The sequence below is a fragment of the Vigna umbellata genome, chromosome 10 (assembly GCF_029865625.1).
Source record: "Vigna umbellata cultivar VRB3 chromosome 10, Vumbellata_1.0, whole genome shotgun sequence".
Lineage (NCBI taxonomy): Eukaryota > Viridiplantae > Streptophyta > Magnoliopsida > Fabales > Fabaceae > Vigna > Vigna umbellata.
The window spans coordinates 16,821,961-16,837,729 of NC_142174.1; the positions used below are offsets into that span (position 1 = coordinate 16,821,961).

The following is a 15,769-nucleotide window of genomic DNA, read 5'->3' on the forward strand; positions in this document are numbered from 1 at the left end:
TATCTAGGTAATATCCAAATGTATTTAATAAAATATGCATTACTAAATTAAACTCCAAATTTATTTGGAAAACACCTAACGTACCTACTCTACCATATGTGAGGTGTACTGGTACAAATTCAGATTTTACATCTCAAAATGTCATTCTACTTTTATGATTGTAATCCGGTCAAACCTGATTCTGATTGGATTACTTCAAGTTAATCGGGCTGAAAATTTTGGTACTCTCTATCAAACAATCATTTTCTTTTCATTCAAACCCTCAGTTGGTCATCGTATTTATATGGAAATCTCAAATGGATCATCGTTTTTTTTTCGGTCTCAATTGGGTCATATTTTTTGTAAAAATGAGTCAATTTTACCCTAACCGTTAAGTTATTCCAAACGGCGTTAAATTAGGTTGAGCTGTATTTTTTGCTTTGATGATGTGGCATTATGCATTTAATTGAATTTAATTGAATGATCTCTGTGGCTACAGTGCTTCTTCTTCCTCCAATCACTGATGCAGACTCCTCCCGTGGACGCACAAGGATTCCGCCATTTATGCGCTTCACACTGCGTGCTTCACACTGCGCTTTCTATCCAGAAAATCCAAGAAAGACAAAAAGTCTAAACCAAAGAATGATGTGCACAACCAGGTGACCCCTCTTCCTGAGCTAATTGCCAAGCCAACAAATGCAAGATCAATGTCCTTTGTTGGAACACACGAGTACTTGGCCCCAGAGATCATCAAGGGTGAAGGGCATGGAAGTGTTGTGGGCTGGTGGACATTTGGGATATTCTTGTATGAGCTTCTGTTTGGTAGAACACCATTCAAAGGTCCTGCAAATCGTGCAACTCTGTTCAATGTAATTGGTGAGCCTCTAAGATTTCCAGAATCTCCAACTGTTAGCTTTTCTGCCAGAGATTTGATCAGAGGGTTGCTTGTGAAGGAGCCCTAGCATCATCTCGCCTATAAACGTGGCGCCACATATTAAAAAGAAAAACTTTGAGAGAAATTTCAGGGTTTTTTATCATAAAGAAATCTGAAGTTTTTCCCTTTGACTGACAAGTTGAGCTAAAATTGTGAAATTTCAATCTTGATCTAACTGCCATTCTCGCGCCTCTGTAGTTTCCAAATCCATTCAATTACAATTTCAATTTTTCTCAAAAAGATAACAATGTTTTTTATGTCTCGTGAATTTTGGGTTTTAATTGGGTTTTGTTGTTTTGATATCAAAATGGTTTTTGTTGCAGTGTGGTGTCATTGCAGAATGGAAAACAATGGAAAAGGACTGGAAAAAAGATTGCAGCTTTTGAGCGTTGGAAGAGATGGGAGAGAGAGAAAGTGGTGAGACAAAAGAAGTTGATTTGAGATGTGACGTGAACAATTTTGAAACACATCAGCCATTCAATTTTAATGAACAATGCCATGCCACCAAAATATAAAATACAGTTCAGCTAAACTTAACGCCGTCTGAAAGCATTTAACGGTTAGGGTAAAATTGGCTCATTTTTACAAAAAATATGACCCAATTGAGACCGAAAAAAAAACGATGACCCATTTGAGATTTCCATATAAATACAAGAATACGAGGACCAACCGAGGGTTTAAACCTTTTCTTTTTCTTCAAACCAGATCCAACCTAATGTAGGATCCTCCCTGAATTCCTTAGCAAACCACCCTATTATCCAAGGTCACAAACAGCATTACGCATTAACAGCTTTATCCATTAACTAGACGAATTATTAGGACAGTCATCATGGTAAGACATGTCCATAATTGTCAAGATCATTATAAAAGAAATAAGATTGACATTTAATATCTCATTACAGCCATAAAACGAAGTTTTGGGAATTGAGGACAGAGAGAGAGAGGTGTAGTGATGAATGACACATAACATAATACTCAACGTTATCGAAATAAACACATACATGTTTTATTTCAGAGATCTCCAATTTAGTCTGGATAGCATAATTAAATACAATAAATGGCCAAAGAAATCGTTTGGACGTTTTATTCCTGAATAACCTGAATGAAGAGCATCATAAAGCAACACTCTTACCAATACCTACATCTTCGCGACATTCAACATTCAATCCATGGTTCTATGCGCTCTAAGCTGCGTGAAATTCCATACTAATCAGCTCTGGATTGGCCAGCTCGGGAAGAGAGGATGATGCCAACAATAAGACCATACAACGCCAATGCCTCGGCAAAGATGAGAATCAAAATCATCCCAACAAAAAGCTTTGGCTGTTGGGCATTTGCTCTACAAAGAACAGTCCATTTTCAGCACGGCAAATTCAATAAATTGCAATAGAGATTATAAGAATTTATCCGGTAGGAGTGAAACATTCTCAGTGAACATGCAGTCAAAACATTGAAAGCACTAGCAGCAATGGTGATACCAGCAATAGATAATTTTTGGACTTCAAATTCAATCGACAATAGACAAGTACTGATGTATATCCCAAATTGTGCCTTTTATCATGCCATAATAGCCATTTCTTCATTGTAGACTACACAGAACAAATTGAAAATCAATTTTATCTATAAAGAAGTCTGCTGCTGTGGCCCAAACTAACTACCAGCATGTTCGGATACAAATTTGAAGGACTCAACCATGTTTAAGAACAGAAACATGACCTCACAGTAAAGATTTTTTTCATTATTAATTAATTAAAATTTATTATGCCCTAAAATGCATGTTAGACTACAAGAGAAAAAACAGAACAAAAAGTAGTTTTTCCATTGGGTTGAGAAATCGATGCCTTTAAATAAGGAAAATGTTTTTTTAACAACTTTAAATAAACAACTTCGTCAAGCACTGTACATAAATGCTTACATACGTTTAAGTTGTTTCCATTATCAAAAAGAAATTGGGTTAAACTATTTTGATACAAGTTGTAAGCTGTTTTCATAAGCTATCCTGCACAGCTGATTAAAATAAGCAAAAAGCAACATACGAACAAAAAAAATCAAAACCTATTTTCACAAACACTTAACAAATGCTCATGTAATCATCAGATATGCCCTTAAGATAAAAAGAAAAATTCCTAGCCATTACTTCAAACTCATTGAACCAAAATCAAATACACAAAGTACCCCGCACAAGCATCCGAATTATATGTCAACACACATACTCTGCCTAATTTTTGAATAAATTATCATTTTGCAATTCAATTCTGCACACAGAAGGTCATCTACCATTGAAATTGACATAACAAATTCAACACAAGTACAAAACTCATGGAACAACCAAAGTGAAGTAAGTGTGGGCAGTAATAGAAGCGAATACCTAAGAAATTGAACAAGTAACGAAAATAGAGTAGAGAATGAGAATAGTGTACCTAACACCGGCGTCGCCAACGATGCCAATGGCCATACCAGCGGAGAGACCAGCGAGACCACAAGCAAGACCAGAAGACAGATGAGCGTAGCCATCGAATAGATAGTACGATTTGGCCTTAGGGTTAATTCCCGTGCTGATGATCACTGCGATGATCAAGCCGTAGATGCCAAGCACTCCCGCCATGACAACCGGCACAATCGATTTCATCACCAGCTCCGGCCTCATCACGCCCATCGAGGCAACACCGACGCCGCTCTTCGCCGTGCCGTACGCCGCCCCCATGCAGGAGAAAACGAGGGCCGCCGCGGCGCCCAGGAAGCCAAAGAAGGGGGCAGTTTCATCGCCGCTGAAATCAACCATTCTTTCTTTCTTTCTCTGGATTTTGGCTTCGGCCAGACGACAGTGAGATCTGTTGCTATTACTGTTATTATTGCTTTTTCGCCCTCTCTTCTTCCCTCTCCCTCTCGGAAGTTTCTTGAACGGACCCTCTCTGCCACCTCTGTCATTATCACTCACGCCACATGTAATCAAACTATATTATTTTAGAAACAGCCTAAATAATCCCTTTTATGTCATTCCGCTTACCTTTTACTATCTTAAGAACATGTTTTTACTTTATTAACATCCAAGTGTAATTAGGAAAAGGGGAACTGAAAATAGCAGGTGTGGCTGAAAACTAAAAGGCCGGCCCATCCACCAAAAAACTCTTGAGGCCCGTATGGAAATGTTTGAAACAATAGCTGCGGCCCACGATGTCACTATAAAGTCATTACTAAACTATCGTAAAAACAAGGAAACTTTAGTTTTAACCTAAAATAGAATGTATTAAATTCAGGCGTGTGGTCATTATTTGTAACATGTAATCACAGTTGATACGCTAAAAATTTCTCAAATTTCTCAAATTTAATTAAATTCATATGCAATTTAAATTTATAATGAAACTAAATAAATGATAAAATTAGATCTCCCTTAAAACACGATTAAGCATATATATCACTTTTCAGTTACTTTCTCAACTTCTTTTTTCTCTTTTACACACTTTCATGTACTTCAAGCGACGAAAAGGGGGTGCTGAGGTTATCTCAATGAAGAATGACATGTAATATTATGACTGACATTAGTTCAATAATGAGAATTAATTACCACTCAAGAACATTTAACAACTAACCAAATGAACTACAGACACCACGCGTTTCAATGTTTAACACATAATAATGCAGCTTGGTTTAGATAATGGGATTAACAATGAACATTAAACTCTCGCTTTCATCATTAATTTTGTTTTTTTGAACCATGCTAAGCTAAGCTTTCATCATTGGATTTATCTAAACATGTATTGCTATCGATTTAATCCTTTACAACAAGAGCAAAATAAAAAGTCAAAACTGTTATCATTGGAGAAGTTCTAATAATTTCCACTGGAAATGTTACCACATTTTCCGGGCCTTCACACTGAAGAACCAGTTTCCGCCACACGTTCATTTCAGATATGGTATGTCCCTATGGGGCCTGAAAGATGTATGATAAAAGTCCAATGAAAACATCACTGAAATTATCATAAGAGGCATTGCCACTTTGATATGGAGGTGTAATTATTCTCTAGGCTTTCGTATCACTACTTTCTTGAGTTGTCCAATTTCGCTAGCAAATTCTAACGTTTAATTCGGATTCATACCGATGCTTCATCATTCGCAATTCTTTTAGAGCATGGAAATTTTCTTGTATTCCATCTTATTGTCGACAAGAAATTTTGAATGTATACCCATTATGATTTGCACACGGATTGCTTGACTTAAATTTAAATGCGTCATCATTGTTATACCCATGTATTTAAATCAACATTACATGGTAAAGTTGCAACTTCACCTACCAAAGCAAAGGTAGAACAAAGTCAATCGTAGTTTGGTAATAAAGATCAAGAGTGTGTTTCGTACGTATGGTAACAGTAAGATTATCATTGGACCCGTTAAGGAAAGTGGAATTTAATGTATGCTTCTCCTATAATAAAAGGCACAGAGTAAAATAAAGAGGTCATCATTGGATTTTTATTTTTTGTTTACATTCTTTAATTGAGATGAGAATAGTGTTATGGTAAGTTTTGCTTATATTGGGATCGAATAATATGTCATAGGCTTAATTAGTAAGTTTATGTTTACATCTAGTGATATTATTACTTTGATTTTTATACTTTTATATTTAATTGAGTTTTAATATGTTTTAAATAATAATTTTGTTTTTTTCTATTAAATTGGAGATAATATTGTTTAAAAGGTGTAAAGTATCAACATCTGAATATTTTTTATCTTATAATCTCTCTAATTTAATATGTGACTTATATATTTTGACACATAATATCTTTTAAATAGTTTGACTCATAATTTTCTTAAAACCTTTTGACACGTCATTATAAACATTAAATGAATAAAATAGACCAAATTAATTCTATTTAAAAAATATTAAAATTAAAAAAAATAAGGATAAAAATAAATTATAAATCTAGATTTAAAAACCAAATTACTAAGTTTAAGTTATTTAATAAATTCGAAATTCTATAGATTTTTAAATTCATTTTTTATAATATATTAACAGATGATATAAACTTAATATTTAAAAGAAAGTGATTTTTCATGTTTCACGAGTGAAAGGTAACAATTAATTGGTATGCATGAAAATAAATAATATTTTGCCCGTATCATGTCCCTTCAATAAACTATGGTAAGTTCAGTACTACTTTTAGTTGAGGATTAGAATGACGGTTCTCTTTTTGAGACCCAATAGAATACTTTTACTTATACTTAAAATTTCATTATATCTTTACCAACTTTTGCTCGTACGTCACTCTAGTTTTACTAATTTAGTTAATATTTAGTTCATTAATCATAATTACCATCCACAAAGTTGTATTAGTTTATGCTTGATTCCTGAAATTAATCGAGAATAATTAAATTCTCACCCGAAACAAATTTCCTCATAGAATATAAGTAATTTTCATTTCCTAAATATTTTAAAATACAAATAATACATGAAAACCAACTTTCTCAAGTTATAAAGAAACTACATTTTTTTTCTTCTATCATAACATTCCTAAAATATTGAACCAAATATGTTTTCTATCCGTACGTATAAAAATAAAAAGTTAGAAATGACATTTACTAGATAAGTAACTATTGCATTTATATTATGAAATCCAATGAGCTATGGCATACACATTTTTGTAAAAAAAGAATAAAAGTTATGAAATAATTTTTTTATGGGAAAAAATTGTCATTAGTAAAAACTATTTGATTTTTTCATCTATTATATAAAAGGAAAAATTGTATGATTTAATTAGTATACATATTGAAATCGCTCAAGGAAAAAAAATTGTAAATTGTAAAAGATATTTTATTCGTAAGATTATTTAAAAATAAAGCAAACCGTGATATATGTATATTTATGAAGGAAAAAGAGTTTATATTTTAACACGAGACAGATGTAATGTTTGTTTCTCTTCGATATATGGTAGTGCATTTCGGTAATAATTATTTTAATGAGACTTGTTAAAAAAAAGTATCATATATCTTAAAATAAATGGATGAAATTTAATCTAGAATAATTGTATTTACTTAACTTGTTTTAATATTTGCACCTCCTAAGAGACGATAGTGCGAAAAATACTTGGATAATATTTTGCCTCTTTGGTCTGCATTACGCGTTCCCCGCATGATTCAGAAAGTAACTTTTTTACTAGTATTTGTGATGTCTTTCCACTAACAAATAAATATGTGTCACTGGTTCTCAAAATAAGTATTAAGTAAATACTTTTGAAAAGAATAGCTTATTGGAGAAAAATAGAGAGAATCAGGAGTGTTGTAAAAGTAGGAAGTATCTTTCATTAAGTCTTAATCAAGACCGGGTAAGTAAGGAAGTTCATTGACTCGAAAATGGTGATAGAGAAAGTAAGAAAAAGGTAATAAGGCAAGGAGAATCATGCGTTTTTGACAAACTATAGCACAAAGCAAAATGAAGACAGATCTTTCTAGTCTATTTCAATTGGACCCTCCACTCAACACCAGGCAACGTTAATCTCTCGTATGCATCAAATGAATTCTCGTGTAGGTTTTACTGTACCTAATTGTTGATGTGAATAAACCATATCAAATATGACATTTAGTACAACAAAGATGTGTGTTGGGTTGTATTCGAGGGTTGGGCAAGTCAGAATTAATAGTCACTGCTCACTGCACTGGGCACACATAAATGGAGGGTGTTCTAAAATCGGGCATCAATCATGGATGCTCTAGAAAGTGAAGATAAATATTCTTATTGGTGTTTCTGTGAAATGGAAAAATAAAGACCTATAAGGGTGCAATCATGGTTGATGTCCCCCTTGAAAGAAGCTTGATATTCACACCTAGATGCAAACAGGGAGTGTAGTTGAAGACTTTTGGCAAACCCCATTTCATTTATTTATCTTTCTTTGAATTCAGTATGGTGATTTTTCTTCACCAACTGCCGCCAACATAACATAAACTAAAACTACATAACATAAAAAAATATTGAAGGGTAAGATGTAATTGATAGAAAGAGGAAGAGGTTTGGAGCAGCGTCCGTGTCAAAAGGGCCTAAGATCCTTGCAGGACCCCGCTTGGATCTCAACCTTTAGCTTCTTACGCTAACCCTTCTTTCTCTCTCTCATATACTCTTATTATATTATATTATATTATTATTATTATTATATGTAATAATAAATAATAATAATAATAATATGAACACAGTAAAATTGACATGTTAGAGAGAGGTAAACTGATAGATAGAGATGGCTAATTTCATGTTTGTTGTTGGCATAAGTGAGGGAGAGGGAATGTTGTTGGTGGGGCCAATGATAAGTCTTTATAAGAGTTCAATGATGCATTCTGCCCCATGATTGGAGACCCACCGCCGACCACCATCACCGTCCTACGTGGACTATGCCCGTCCACATCATTGTCTATGACATCTAACAGACTTTTCTTTACTCCAGGCAAAACAGTGTTTTAAGTTTCTTTTAACTTTAGAAATTTAATGCCAGATGGATATTTTATATTGGATCATAATAAATAAGTTGATTAATAAAAGTATATATCCTTAAATTTATTTCTTTAAGTTTTTGGCATAAAATTGCTATCTTAATATTTTATATGGACTTATTTCGAATGAATATTTTGTAAAATAGGTCAACAACATTAAAGTTTGAGGATTTTTCGTATCTAAAGTGCTTTTATTTTAGAAAAACATTTTTTTTTAAAATGACAAAGGAATACATACAAGTGTTTGAGAGATAGGTGTTTTAATATAGAAAAATTCATAATTAAAGAGATATTGTTAAAAATTTAAGGTGAGTTAAAAATCTTATATTAAATAAAAATATTAAGATGATTCATAAATAAGTAAAAAAATTCATAAATATATTATCTTAAAAAGGTTATAGGTTTAGAAATATCCATAGATAAACGTAAATATTTAAAAAATATATTTTATAAATTTTTAAAATAAAATTTAAATAAAAAATATATAAAAAGGTATAAAACATAATATAAATTAAATTTTAACTTTTATTAAAAAATATAAATTAAAATTTTACTTTATAATTTTGCTAGTACAAGATATTTACAAATACATCCATATATATCTATTTGTTTATAAAAAGTATTAAAATATTTATTACTTATGAATAATAAATAGGAAATTATATTTTTAACAACTTTTTTTATAATTTTTGTATAATAATCTACTCTTTTGATTATTCGTTTTAAATATACATATTAATAAAATATTGACATATAATCTGTTGTCAAAAAGTTGTTAAAAAAAGTTATTAAAATATCATAATTTTTTTTCGTATAAATTTTATTAATAAGTATTTGTAAGTATAAATATTTGTGTCGTCTTTGTGTTTATTCTTCGTGAAAATTGTTTCAAAATATTTTCACTTATTTGAAGAAGATGATATGGAGAATTGAAAAAAATGTTTGATCCTCACAAAAGTGAAAGGGTTTGAAGTTAAACCCAGTTCATCACCTGAGTATTTACTAAAATAATTTTTTTAAAAAGAAAATTGTTGTGCACAGTAATAATAATAATTATAATAAAATAAAAATTACTTAAAAATGATATTAATAGAAAAATTAAGAGATTGACAGAGGTGTTCCATGTATTATGATTCCAAAATTACTACTTATGAGTAATGATTTTGCGTAAAAGATATGATTCTTTGTACTAACATAAATTGGTGAATGCATTAGCGTCTATTGCCCGTGACGCCTAATTTGCTTCTCTTTCGTCACCAATTAGGCCTCGTATTTTACAGGGAGGACCACCACAAAACAGAACATTCTATCCAATACCCCACTCTTGTAACACCATTTGCCATGCATGTCGCTGTTAAACAAAATCCCCTACCAAGTTATAAAATTCCAACACGTAATTTAAGGACACTGGTTTTACTTTTTCACTAAACTTTTATGTCTACATTCCAACACTAAATGATAACTTATTAACAATTTGCTTTTCTCTATTCAAGGGTAAATGTACCATAATCACAATGTTTTTCAATTAGTTTTCTTAAATGAAATAATAGAAATGCTCTTGATATATGATGGATTGAATTGGTTTAAGTATAACATAACTCAGACAATAATATATGACTTAATTTCGGAGGGATAACTTTTCAAAAACACACTTCTATCTTATCATAATCATTCTCACAAAAGTAGTTTGAATACCTAATCTCACAAATATGCATGTTTTGACTCTTCACTATTTTAAATACACCTCTCAAGACTTTTAACTAAAATAGTACTTATTTATTTTCTTGATCTGTAGAAATAAAATTGATATTTTGAGCACGAAATAAACCATAATCAGTTATATAATTCTTGAATTATTATCTAATTAGTGAATGGGGTGTTACGTGTAAGGACCATTAAATTCAGCAGGGAGTGGAAGCCAGATGTAGGTGTAAGGATTCAGAAATTTAAAGAGTGGAAGTCAGGTGTGTAGCTCAGTGGTCAATCAGTTTTGACGGTAGTATATAATGAAACTTTTCAAAATTTCGTGTCACTCTACTCTGCATGCACTTCTTCTCTCTAAGTTTCTGAGTTCGTATTCTCCTTCTTCTCTCTACAATTCTCTTCCTTCTTTCTACAAATTCTCACTTTCTTTTTATTCCGATCATCAATCAGGCAACGCCTGAGTCTTCCTAGTGTCAAGGGCTTCACCTTGCACCGATCAAGTTGTTGTTTTGAGTTGTGAACCTTAGGTTTCTAAGACTTTTGGTGGTGAGCAAGTTTCTGCACTGAAAGTTCTCTGTCCAATTAAGAGGTAAGGGAAGCTAGTAATTTAATTATGTTTTTCTGTGTTTGTGTTTGGAACCTCTATTTGAACGTTTGCATGAATGAACAATTATATGTTTGATTGAATTGTATGCAATATTCTGTGTTTGGACGAAACCTGTGAAGTGGTTGAGAAGTTCTACAAGTTTTGTAGAAAATCGAGCGATCGGTATAGAACGACCCAGTCTGGTCATGTAATCGGGCTTAGCGGTATTCGGTTTCGTAGTGATAATCTAATTAAGTGTTGTTCGGTTTAATATTGACGTTCAGTTTTAAAAGTATTCGTTTTCGATCTCGACAGTCTTAGGGTAGGTATTATCGTTTGTTATTAGTTGTAATAGGTTTAGCGTTCGTTATTACTAGTATTATGTGTTAGCACTCGTTTTTGGTAGTACTTGGTTTGTATTGGTGCTCGGTCTTAACTGAGTTCTACTTTTGTGGATCCTTAGCTAATGACCGGTCGGTCTTGTATTGATATTCAAGTGAATATAGCAGTCGGTCCAGACATAACATTTGATAGTAAATAACGTTCGGTCTATCATAGGCTTTAACTGTTATTGACCGCTCGGTCATGTACTGTCTTGGTAGTGCTCGGTTCGTTACTAGCACTAGGTCTCAGAATTGGTACTCAGTCTTGTTCTTGTATCTTATTTCAATAGTGTTCGGCTTGAGCCAACAATGTTCGGCCTAAACCAATGGCGTTCGGTCTACGACAATAGTGTTCGTTCTAAATTTCAAGTGTTCGGTTTTAGCTTTAGAATTCGGTTGTTCTGGCGTTCAACTTCAAAGACATTCGACTCATGCTTGAGTTTTACTCTTTACATGACCGTTCGCTCATGTTCACATATGGGGAGTGTTCTTCCGTCCGGTCTTGTTCATAGGTTATGTTTATCTTTTTCGTTCGGTCGTACTCGGAGTTGTGTTGTTGACGTTCGGTTTTCTTCTATGAATGAATATTTGGTCTTTAAATGCTATTATCACTGTTTGACTTTGATGGGTTGAGATAGTTGTATTGGTCTACTGTGTATGGGAAAATTGTATTGATATTTCAATAAGGCATATGTTTCAAGTAATGTGAAAGAGAATTCCAAGGAGGAATGTCTCAGTGAAAAGTGTATCAAAATGGTGTTATAATATGAATATGGATAGTGAAATTCACGGAGTTCATCCTGATATTCTGATGATTACCAATTCTCAAGTAGAGATGGGTAAGACATTGTGTGAGAATGGTAGGAGGTCCTAGCCCATAGGTTCTTGGGTGAGTTATAACGGACTAACCTCGGGTGACAGCTGATGGTTTTCCAGTTACTACACCACCCGAGTGCATGAACGACCTCAAGCTACATATTCATACAATCCGGATGGTCAAGTCATGTGTTCGGTTTATGCATAAAGTATAGTTTTCAGTTGTATATGCTTACCTGTATTTGTTGTGGTATGTTGTAATGTTTGGTTCTGCATTGGTTATAATTGTACGAAATGTATGTATGTTTGCACAATTAAATTATATTAGCTTACCCTTATTTCCTGTTTTGTCCATGTTCCTGTTCGGTTTTTCTCTTGCGATGATCACCTTTTGGGTGTGAGCAGAGGATGTGGAGTGTTCGTTTGAGCAGGAGTTAGAAGGCGAGAATCCTATAGTTTAAAATATGACCATTCGGTCATATTATTGTTTTTAGTTTTTGGGTTGGACCGTTCGGTTAAATTTGTAATCCTGAATTACCGATCGATTAAGTTTATGGTTTTGGGATTGTGTAGAACTTCGGTAAAGCTTTAAATTTTATGGTTATTTTAGGATAACTGTAATCTTATTATAACATCTTTAACTGTCTTACAATATTATTATATAATAACTCCTTTATATGATTTATGCTATATATTTTGGGATGTTATATTATGAAATAGAATAATAATGAAAAACATTATATATCCGAAATTCCTAACTTGTGACAAACTCAAAAGTGGTTTGAATAAGGTAAGAGGGAAGTGATGAAGACTGAGAATTTGTTATAACTAGCAAGTGATTAATCCTTCTACTTACATTGACAAGGGTTTTTGCCAAACATAATAATAGTCATGAAGATGTGAGATCTTCTTCAAGATGGCATGGTGGAGACCACTTTGAATAAATACCCCACTACTTCAATATATATCTTTGTCAAACTCCTCTCTTTCTCTTAATCCTCTAGAAGGAAACTGCAACATTTTAATTATATATATAAATATACAATGAAAAGGGCAGTAATTATTACAAAATTAATTAATTATATCCGAAGCTACCAACACCCCTCACCCTACTCGATAAAAGACCATGAAACAGGCCGCGATAAAAAAATCTTGTTCTTTCACCATTGGCCCAAATGGTCCACATAACGTTGCCAATCTAAAAAAGAATGAAGTATCACCTGTTAACACTTGTGCATATAAAAGAACCACTGACATTTACAAGCCATTGCCGACATTTAATGTTCATCTTCTGTTTCTGTGAGTATATATATTTATATATATAAATATATTATGCTTGATAGTTACTGATCCAATATCTATAGCACAATGATGTATAAAAAAACAAAATGTCATAAGATTCCTCTATGTTCCAGCCTTTAAGTCCATGTGTTTTATTTTCTTGAATTGTTAAAGTAGCAGGAGGAGTGAGACTTGATGAACTGGTGTACTCCGTGGTGTGCAGCCATTTATATATTAGAAGAATAAGAAAGCAAACTTGTTTTAAATTGGTGAAGCTTATTGATGAAGTATCCAGCAGCAAGAATGGTGGATAATGGAATTAATTGGTATGAAAGGAATCGTGTATATTGAAATTTGAAGAGAGAATTTGATTTGAACTATAACTCTGTTGGAGGACCAAAGAAAGTGTGGGGTTCCCCGGTAATCAAAGGCATGGCCTTAGGAGGAATGTTTGGTTATTTTTTGTCTTTTCTTTGTTTATCTTCTACGTAAAGTTGGAAGACAAATTCACCAACCCGTGACTTACACGTTGGTTAATCACACTGTTGTTGCTCAACTTACGTTTTCTCTTCTTTTCCCTTCTTTCTTCTCCAAAATACTTGTCGAGAAATCATTCCAACACCGTAATTTGTACCTTAGAATCACACTCTGCGCTTCAGAAAAAGAAGGCCACCAAAGAAAAACTATTTTTTCTAAGTTATTCGGCATCATCGTATTTTCTTTATTTAAATAAACAAAACCATATTAATAAACCTGTTTGTAACATTTAATTAGCGAAATATATTATCTTAACGAGATAGACTGCTCTAAGATTAATTAACAATATTTATCTGTTTTGCAAGATGAAGATAACGAAGAAGCTTAAACAATTCTATCGCTCACGTGAAAACTAAATATTCTCACAAATCACAATGTTATATCTTCATCGTGAAGTTATGAAGCTGCATACGATAAAGCAATTTTATTAATAAAGGACATTCTCAATTCATATATATATATATATATATATATATATATATATATATATATATATATAGAGAGAGAGAGAGAGAGAGAGAGAGAGAGAGAGAGGTTGGATTTGGGTGATTGAACTATCGTAAAATTAGTCTTTCTTTCTTTCTTTCAGTTCCCTTAATATTAGGGGATTATGTATTCTCAAAAAGTAGTCTAACTTGTGTGTAATTGAATCGAGTTTGATATGTTTAATTATTTATAACAAATTTCTTGGCCTTCAAAATCGATCTTTCTAAACCTAATATTTGTAAAAGAGTATTTCTCTAAAAAAAAAAAAATACAGAACCATTTTTTTATTATAAATTATATTATCCTAGATAAGGATTAGGGGGGGTCCGACCTAACTAATTTTCTGATGTTTAAATAATGAAATTGTATATAAGATCTGAAAACTAGAAGAGGGAATTCTAAAGATATTAAATTATCACGTTTCTTGTAAATAAATCTTAAAAAAAATAATAAGGATTACCCTTTTTCAAATGTTCTAACTTGGAGTCCCCTAGTAAATTTTTAGACTAAAATTAAATAAATTTTTAGGCATTAATTTCAATCAAAATTCTTAATTTAGGTATGCTCTTAGTTGAATTGGACAATAAGATCAAAATACACCAAGATGAAAGTTATACTTGAAAACAGCATTTGTAGATAATTTTTTTATAGATACATTTTAAAAATTGAAATAATACTTTTAAAAAATTGAAAAAATATTTATAGTAATGATTGAGTGTTCAGTTGTTGTTATTAATATAAAACTAAACTAATTAATAAGGGAAAGCTTCTAAGTTAATTCATCTATTCTTTAATCTTCGGATAGAGCATAACCGAGGATTTCCCAACCACATCCATGTGAAGCCAACAACAGAACGAATATATAAACAAAAATAACTAAGTTTATTATTGTTGGAGAATTTTATATACATTTGTGGCCACACTTATAGGTGATGTTTTTCACAATATATTTGTAAAATTTGAAATTTGATACTATTTGTTAGAGCCAATAACGGGGTAAAAGGTAAACATTCAATTGAAAAAGACGACATTAAAATGCTATAAGCAAAGAGTAATATCAAAAGAGAAGTTCTTTTATTACATTAATTTAACGTTCACCTATGATTTTAGTTTTTAAAAACATGATCAATTTAGGCTTTATTTCTGAAAAAAACTAAATCACGTTATTTTTATTAAATGCACAAACTGAAAATGTATTTTTTATATTTAAAAGTTAAAGCTAATATTGTAAGATACATAATTTATAGTATTGGGCTAACGTGGCATGTTGTCCATAGACTGAAACCATTGTGCCCAAAAAAAAGTGTAGGACCAATGTCATACACAATGGCCTTTTCACACTTCAATTTGCATAATTTCAAAAGTTAATTATAAATGCAAATAATCATTAAAGCTTTGTCAACATCTTTGCGAGTTAAAAAAAATCCTCAAAATTCCACTGTACGAAAAGAAAGACATTATATAATTCAATTAAAATGTATGGATAGTGTTAAAATTAATTGTTAAACTAACTGATATTATTAAAATATATGCTCACATTTATTTAATTTGCCACAGTGAAATAAAACTAGAGAGACATAAAAATCGTACCTA

At 32.0% G+C, this 15,769-nt stretch overlaps 1 protein-coding gene across 1 annotated transcript; it reads right to left on the bottom strand.

The window, feature by feature from the left end:
* Positions 1 to 1,860: 1,860 nt before the first annotated feature.
* On the bottom strand, positions 1,861 to 3,839 carry LOC124821084 (V-type proton ATPase 16 kDa proteolipid subunit-like). Its single transcript, XM_047292899.2, has 2 exons — positions 3,334 to 3,839; positions 1,861 to 2,252 (listed from the first exon to the last, which is right to left on the bottom strand). Exons 1-2 carry the CDS (start codon positions 3,693 to 3,695, stop codon positions 2,120 to 2,122), a joined length of 495 nt encoding a protein of 164 aa, XP_047148855.1. The 5' UTR covers positions 3,696 to 3,839; the 3' UTR covers positions 1,861 to 2,119.
* Positions 3,840 to 15,769: the final 11,930 nt, after the last annotated feature.

Coding starts and splice junctions, on each gene's coding strand:
- LOC124821084 (XM_047292899.2), bottom strand. CDS start 3,695: ATGGTTGATTTCAGCGGCGATGAAACTGCCCCCTTCTTTGGCTTCCTG. Junction 2,253..3,333: donor GTTGGCGACGCCGGTGTTAG/GTACACTATTCT, acceptor TGTTCTTTGTAG/AGCAAATGCCCAACAGCCAA.